The 7,921-nt window shown below is 49.3% G+C and overlaps 1 protein-coding gene across 1 annotated transcript; it reads left to right on the plus strand.

Annotated features, from left to right (window-relative positions):
- The first annotated feature begins 1,001 nt into the window (after nt 1-1,001).
- Nucleotides 1,002-2,570, plus strand: Ffar2 (free fatty acid receptor 2). Its single transcript, XM_004659920.2, has 2 exons — nt 1,002-1,057; nt 1,577-2,570. The coding sequence occupies exon 2, from the start codon at nt 1,578-1,580 to the stop codon at nt 2,568-2,570; it is 993 nt and encodes a 330-aa protein (XP_004659977.1). The 5' UTR covers nt 1,002-1,057; nt 1,577.
- The last annotated feature ends 5,351 nt before the right edge of the window (nt 2,571-7,921 follow it).

The following is a 7,921-nucleotide window of genomic DNA, read 5'->3' on the forward strand; positions in this document are numbered from 1 at the left end:
CCTGCCCCAAAGGCAGGGACTGGACTGCAGCCCACAGCTGCACTTGGAATCCCACGCTATTTTCACCATTCCAGGACACAGCTAAGAAGAGCCCATCCGTTTCGACCAAGAAGTCAAAGGAAATTTGTCGGGATAGAGGGCAGGAGACCATACAGAAGGTAGAAAACTGGAGAAGAAAATACAGAAAACCATTTGACCTCCTTTCTGAGAATGAAATTGACATTGTAGGCAATACCAGAAGAAATAGCCTAGAAAAGAGAGTATGATTTGGGAAGTGGGGGGAAAGTCTAGGGTTAAAAAAACAAAACAAAAAGTAGGAACAAATTTTTCTATTTGGAAGTCAGAGATCTCTGGGGACAACCCAGAGCCTTACAGGCCCTCTGCTTGGGGTTTGAGAGGAAATGGTACTTAATGACTGACCTTCCTCTCTGTGCATGTGACCCAGACCAGTATAAAAGCCTTCCACCAACAGGTCCCTTGTGATGTTTTTTCTGTGTGTGAAATTCACAGCAGTGATTGCTAAAGCTGTTTCCCTGGTTCCCCTGAGCAAGGGTTCCTTCCTTTGGAACTAACTCCAAGAAGCCATCTATCAGGACAAAGACAAGGCAAGCCGGCTAGCTTAGTATCTGTGCTCTCAGCCAAGATGCGGGGACTTGACTTTAAGAAGCAGGTGTTGGGGGTCTGGAAGAAATCTTCCAGAAACAAAAGTGTAAGAATCAGACCCAGAAGTGGGAGCTAGTGTGTAGGGCAATGAATCATGGACTGGGGAGTCAAGAAGGAATGGAGGGCAAGACTGTGTGGGCAGCAAAGGTTACCAACCCAGTGGAAACTGAGTCATACCACGAAGACAACTTCTGCTCATAGTCAAAACCTCAGGCTCAGGGGCCACCTAGGCTCTGTTGACTTTTGTGAATATGTGTCGAAAAGTTTTGGGAGACAGGCCCAAGTGCCTGGCCCTTCCTCCCCGGCTGCTCCAGCTTCTCCTTTTCAGTAGGGTCCCAGAGCGGCGGAACGTAGGGGAACAAGACCAAGGGAGAATCGCCGTGTGCAAGAGAAGGTAGGGAGCTGCGCTGGGAGGTGGGAGGACGTGGGAGTGGGGCACCAGGAATCTGGGAGAGCCAGTAGTATGTCCTGGGAGCCTCTTTTCCTGAAGTACACCTCCTTTCTCTCTCCCAGCTGCTATGTATGTCTTCCTTTCCCATGGGGCTGTCCCTGCGCAGGAGGTTTGGGTCAGACTGGAAACTGATAACAGCCACTTCCTATTATCTGTAAAGTGAATAGGAAAAACGATCTGGGAAAACAGGGAGAATTCCCTTGGGAAGCCAAGGGTGGCCTCCCCCAGCGACACAGGATGGCAAATGTAATAACTGTGGCTTAATATCCCGCCCAAGGTAAAGTCAATAATTGCTCTGGGCAGTTGTGGCAGGTGGTTGGAGCAAGCAGAGGTGACAAGCAGACAGCCCGTGGCCAGGGCAGGAGAGCACGGTGGTGGACTGAGCATGCCGAGCCAGAGGAAGGAGGGTCTGTGGGCAGCAAGCGGGGCCTGCTGACTCTGCCCTTTTCCACCCCCCTCCAGCATGGCACTGGACTGGCACAGCTCCCTGATCCTCGCCGCCTACATCCTCATCTTTCTCACGGGACTTCCTGCCAACCTGCTGGCCCTGAGGGCATTCGTGGGGCGGGTCCGCCAGCCCCAGCCCGCCCCAGTGCACATCCTCCTGTTGAGCCTGACGCTGGCCGACCTCCTGCTGCTGCTGCTGCTGCCCTTCAAGATCGTGGAGGCCGCGTCCAACTTCCGCTGGCACCTGCCGCAGGTCGTGTGCGCGCTCACTGGCTTCGGCTTCTACAGCAGCATCTACTGCAGCACATGGCTGCTGGCGGGCATCAGCGTGGAGCGCTACCTGGGGGTGGCCTTTCCGGTGCAGTACAAGCTCTCCCGCAGGCCTCTCTATGGGGTCATCGCCGCCCTGGTGGCCTGGATCATGTCCTTCGGCCACTGCACCATCGTCATCATCGTCCAGTACTTGAACTCAACCCAGCAGGTGGAAACCCAGAATGAGCTCACCTGCTATGAGAACTTCACCCAAGAGCAGCTGGCCGTGGTGCTGCCCGTGCGCCTGGAGCTCTGCCTGGTCCTCTTCTTCATTCCCATGGTGGTCACGGTCTTCTGCTACTGGCGCTTCGTGTGGATCATGCTCACGCAGCCCCACGTGGGCGCGCAGAGGCGGCGCAGGGCCGTGGGGCTGGCTGTTGTGACGCTCCTCAATTTCCTCTTGTGCTTCGGGCCCTACAACGTGTCCCACCTGGTGGGCTTCTACTTGCAACAGAGCCCCCCGTGGCGCGTGGAGGCCGTGGTGTTCAGCTCGCTCAACGCCACTCTGGACCCGCTCTTGTTCTACTTCTCCTCCTCCGTAGTGCGCAGAGCTTTCGGGCGAGGCTTGCAGCTGCTGCGCCACCAGGGCACCGCCATGCTCGGGCGCAGAGCTAAAGGGACAGCAGAGGGGACCAGCGTGGACAAGGGTGCTAGCCAAGCAGAGGGAGTGCCCAGTTCGGACTTCAACACAGACTAGGCATGTCGCTGGACTTTCCAGGGGCTCTGGGCCCACCTGGTTGTTGGACTGCTCAAGAGAGGGAATTTCAGATATACAAATCTTCAAACCCTACCCACAGCTGGGACTTGGTAACAACCAAACCAAACAGTCCTTCTCTCCTAGGATGGCATCCCTGCCACACTGAGTTTTCCTCCCCGGAAGCGGACAGCTCAAGGACACAAGGAGAAATGGCTAACCCTAGAAGTGTTGTGAGACCAGGGTGTCCGGAGCCAAGTAGCTAATGTGAATTCAGTCTTGGAAGCACAGAGCTGTACAGTGATTTTGCTGCAAGCTTAGATATAACATGTAGACAGTGGTCAGCCTGGCCATGTTGGAAAGACAGCAATGGAAAGAAATGGGATAGAAACACTAAATGAGACAGAAATCTCAAAACAGTTCTGAACCAAGGGACTAGAGGGGAGGGCAGGGGTCTTGGATGTCTCCTTATCTGGGCTCCACTGTGTTGCTGTTGCTTTGTGTTGTCACGTGGTCTCCCTCGCTAAACTGGGGTCTAGGTGGCGCGTTTATCCTCCGAGGCACCCCACACAGGCCAGGATGTGGCTTGTCAGTCATCAGTCTGACATTGACACTGACCTGCTTGGGAAAACCAATCTGGCCTGACAGATTGAAAATAAAGATTATGAAATGCAGGAGTGTTCACAGTTTTTGTCACACATCTGCATGCACTGGGGAGGCACATGAAGGATAGAGGAGCAGAGTATAAGCAGGAGAGGGGGCAACCATGGAGACCCCAAAACATATCATCAGACAAAGATGTCATGGGAATGAGGGAGTTGTTAGGGCCACTTTAGACTGATCACTGGGGAGGTCGGGCTTAGAGAATGTGGATGAATCCCAATTCTGAGCCATCAGTCAATCCAGGGGTTTTTAATAGAGCCCTCCTCAGAACTCTACATTCCTCTCCTTACAATGTTTTCTCCTAGATCTCAGATCCTATGAGGCCTTGGCCAGCTCTCTGCCTTCTCCCCTCCCTATGCCACTTCATAGTACTGGGCGGATGGGGTAGTCAGCCTGCAATGCCAGAGCTCAGAGAGGTGAAGACAGGGCATCCCCCAAGCACGCTGGCTAGCTGGACTAGCTGAATCCAGAGCTCTGGGTTCAAGTGAGAAACCCTACCTCAGCAAGTGAGGCGGAGAGACTCTGAGGAGACACTGGGTGTCAACCTCTGGTCTCTACACACATCCACACACGTTCTTTCTCTTGCATTCAAATAAATGAAAGTATTTTAAATAATAGTAATAGAGCATATTAAATGTCAGGCAGTGAGATAGAAAAGGAACTAGAAAAGGCAAGGATAACTTTCCAAGATCAATAAGTAGGAGTTGAATCCTAGGGCTTGCTACAAAATGCCTGTTTTGAGCATTGACAGGAGAAGGAAGTAAGACTGGGCAGGCTCTGGGGCGACGTGGCTGGAACATGATAAGCTCTGTTTTATGGAAGAAGCAGCATTCTCTGTGGCCTTACAGGAAAGAGCAAAGATCATGACAAGAAGACCCATTCCTGACAGCTGGGCTGCTTAAGCACATTGCCCCAGCAAGGCAGGCACTCCCTGATTTCCATGAATATTCATAGTGAAGAGAGAAAATGCACACATCTTAGGACATTAACAAAACACACTTATGATCAACCCTGAGCCTATAAACTGCCTGGCCCCTTCCAACTCTACCATTCTCGGGGTCTTTAGCAACACCTGCTGATCTTGCTTTTATTTTTCTTGTTGCTGTGACAAAGTGCCTGAAAAAAGCAGGGGTTTGTTTTAGCTCATGGCTTGAGAGGACAGAGTACCTCATGGCAGAGAAGGCATGAGGTTCTGATCATAGTGGGGTCATGTGCTGCATCTGCTCATTTTGCACCCACAGTCAGGAAGCAGAGAGAGATGAATGCTCTTTTGTTTTCAGGCCTCTTTCTTCCTTATAAAATATTTTTAATATTTTATTTTTATTTATTTGAGAGAGAGAAAGAGGCAGAGAGAGAAAGAGAGAATGGGCACACCAGAGCCTCCAGCCACTGTAAATGAACTCCAGACCCATGTGCCCCCTTGTGTATCTGACTTAAGTGGGTGTTTTGTGCTAATGCCCTTGAGTCACCCATGATCCTGTAAGTAACCCCTCACCTGGGCTCTGCAAGTGAGCCCAATAAACTCATTGGTTCACCAAAATTGGATTTTGGTGAAATTATTACTTTGGCCTATTATTGGTACCCTATATGGGATAAACAGATGTGTGTTTGTGTACCCAACTCCAAGAAAAAAAAAAATTATACAACAAGGAGGTCTGTGTATAAAACTCTCCTCCCTCCACCCACCACAAGTCAATGACATTCAACTGAGTTCTGTTGAGAAAAAGGAGTTCCCATAGAAAGGCTCATGAGAAGAGTATTCTGTAAACCAAAACTGCTAATGCAAAGACCCTAAAGAGAGAAAATTTTAGCATCTCAAGGCCAGAGAAAAGTAGGGGGGCTACAATGGTGACTTTGAACTTCATCGGGGTCACCTGAAAGGTTTATGAACTAAGTGAGAGCCACTCTACCCTGCACCCCAGTGTGATGGTTAATTTTCTTTGCCAACTTGACTGGATTGAGAGATGCTGAGAGGAAAGCAGGTCTTCAGGGTTCTAGCTTCATCCATGGATTAATCTCTGGATGGCTTCACAATAGGGTTCTTGATGGGCCCATGATAGGATGGCATTGTTGGGATGTGGTGAATAGTAGGGTGCTTCTAGTTAGAGAAAGTAAGTCACTGACGGAGGTCGTTGGGGGACTTCAGCTTGCGCTGGCCCCTTCCTGTAGTCTTTATCTTCTTGCTTCCCAGCCTCCAAGAATGGAGCTGCTCTGCTCTTCCACATCCTCCCACCATATAGACTGACACCTATGAAAACCTGAACCAAAATAAATCCTTCCTCACTTAAGTTGTTTTTGTCAGGTATTCAGTCATGGTAATGATAAAAATCACACACCCAAGATTTCAGAATCAGTAGCTAGGTGAGTAAGGGATCTAAATAGAACTAATAGGATACCTAGATGTCATATGTGTATAGATGGATAGACACATATGTATATAGATACATATAGATAGATATGTTTATATATGTGTGTATAGATACATAGACATAGATAAGTATATCTGCATAGATATATGTAGCTAGATAGATACATATATATAGATATATTAGCATAGATACATATAGATAAATATATATGCATATGAGTATGGATACATTTACATGTATAGATACTGTTGTGTGAAGTTTCAAGGCAACAACGACAGACCAAAGAAATTATTCCACTCAGGTCTAGTTTATCAAATCAATGAGTGTAATTAGGTTTACTCACAGGAGTGTGGATGGGGGTGGCTTATAAGATGATCAATTATGAGCACCTATACAACTAAAGAAAATGCTTCTCTCTTTCTCCCAGACACTGTTGACCACTTATATATCCTGAGGGAGGGCCAGAGCTTCATGAACAATGCCCCCTCCCTGCAATCATTAGCTCCCTAAAGATGCTTGGATCTTTAATTAATGGGCCCAGTCTTGTGCATGTAGGTTATCATAGCACTGAGAGTTCCAGAAGGCACTGGCTACATCACACTTGGAGTAAAGCATCCATGGTGCACACACATTGTGTATGTGGGGTGTGTGTGTGTGTGTGTGTGTGTGTGTGTGTGTGTAATTTATGAGGAATTGGCTCACACAATTGTGGGGCTAAAAACCTGCCTTCTACATGCTGGAGACCTGGGAAAGCTGGTGGTATCATTCAAGTCCAAGTCCAAATGCCTGAGAACCAAGAGACCTGGAAGACCAGACCAGAAAAGACAGGCACCTCAGCCCCCATGCTCCCTTCCTCGGCTTTTCTCCCTCTTTCCAAGCCCTCAACAGACTGGCTGATGTCCACCCACACTGACGAGGTCTGTGTACTTCACTAGTCTAACTCAAATGCTAAATACCCTCAGAGATGCACCTCACAGTGATGTGTAACCAGCTACCTGGGCACTTCACGGTCCAGCCAAGCAGATACATGAACCTCCCCATCGTGGCCAGCTGGCTCGGGGCCATGCTGAGACCCACTAGCCTGCAATGCTGGGAACTTGGAAGAGAGTGGCAGAAGATGAGGTCAAGGAAGACAACAGGGGCCAGGCCCATGGAAAGGTTTTAGCCTATCTTTAAAATGTGCTTGCACTTCTAAGGGCTTCTGGAAGCCATTTAAATGTTTGAAGCAAGAGAGTAAAATGATCTGGCTGTCTTTTTTCTTTTTCTTTTCTTTTTGTGAAGCTGGAGACTGAACCCAGACCTCATGCTTGCCCTGATTTGCATTTGAAAAAAGACCTTCTGGTTGTGGTGCCTACTGCTGAGCAAAGATGGCTACAACTGGAGATAAAGCACATGACAGTTAAGAAGCCATAGTTAACTATATAAACAAGGGCTTATCACACTAGTAGTCCCCTGAGAGGGCTGTCTCCTCTGCCAGTAGAACAAGCTGTTCAAAGGCTAGGGATGCAGCTCAGCAGTAGAGCACTTGTCTAGGATCCACAGTAAGGGGCTGGGGGCTCAGTGGTAGAGCACTTGTCTAGAATCCACAGTGAGGGCCTGGGGACATGGCTCAGAGGTAGAGCCCTTGTCTAGAATCCCCAGTGAGGGGCTGGAGTGTGGCTCAGAGGTAGAGCACTTGTCTAGAATCCACAGTGAGGGGCTGGGGGCGTGGCTCAGAGGTAGAGCACTTGTCTAGAATCCACAGTGAGGGGCTGGGGGCGTGGCTCAGAGGTAGAGCACTTGTCTAGAATCCACAGTGAGGGGCTGGGGGCGTGGCTCAGAGGTAGAGCACGTGTCTAGAATCCATAGTGAGAGGCTGGGGGCGTGGCTCAGAGGTAGAGCACTTGCCTAGAGTCCGCTAGTGAGGGGCTGGGGGTGTGGCTTAGCAGTAAAGTGCCTGCATAAAATGCCCAGTACCCCCAGTTTAGTCTCCAGAACCTCCAAAAAAATCGTCTATGGCTGGAGAAATGGATTAGCAGTTGAGGTGTTTGCCTGTAATCTCTAACAGCCCAGGCTCGATTCCACATAAAGCCAGATGCACAATGTGGCGTGTGCTTCTGGAGCATATTCGCAGTGGCTAGAGGTCCTAGTGCACCCATGCTCTCCCTCTCCCGCTCTCTCTCCTTCTCTGCAAATAAATAAATATTTTTAAGCCACTATTCAAGGACCCAGGAGACAAGGGAAATGTTTAACAACTAGCTTTTTATAGTGAGGAAGGGGAAGAAAGAGGGAAGGGAGGTCCTGATATCTAACTCTTGTCTATTTCTGTGGCATAACCTTTTA

Source organism: Jaculus jaculus, chromosome 7, assembly GCF_020740685.1.
Source record: "Jaculus jaculus isolate mJacJac1 chromosome 7, mJacJac1.mat.Y.cur, whole genome shotgun sequence".
NCBI classification, from domain to species: domain Eukaryota; kingdom Metazoa; phylum Chordata; class Mammalia; order Rodentia; family Dipodidae; genus Jaculus; species Jaculus jaculus.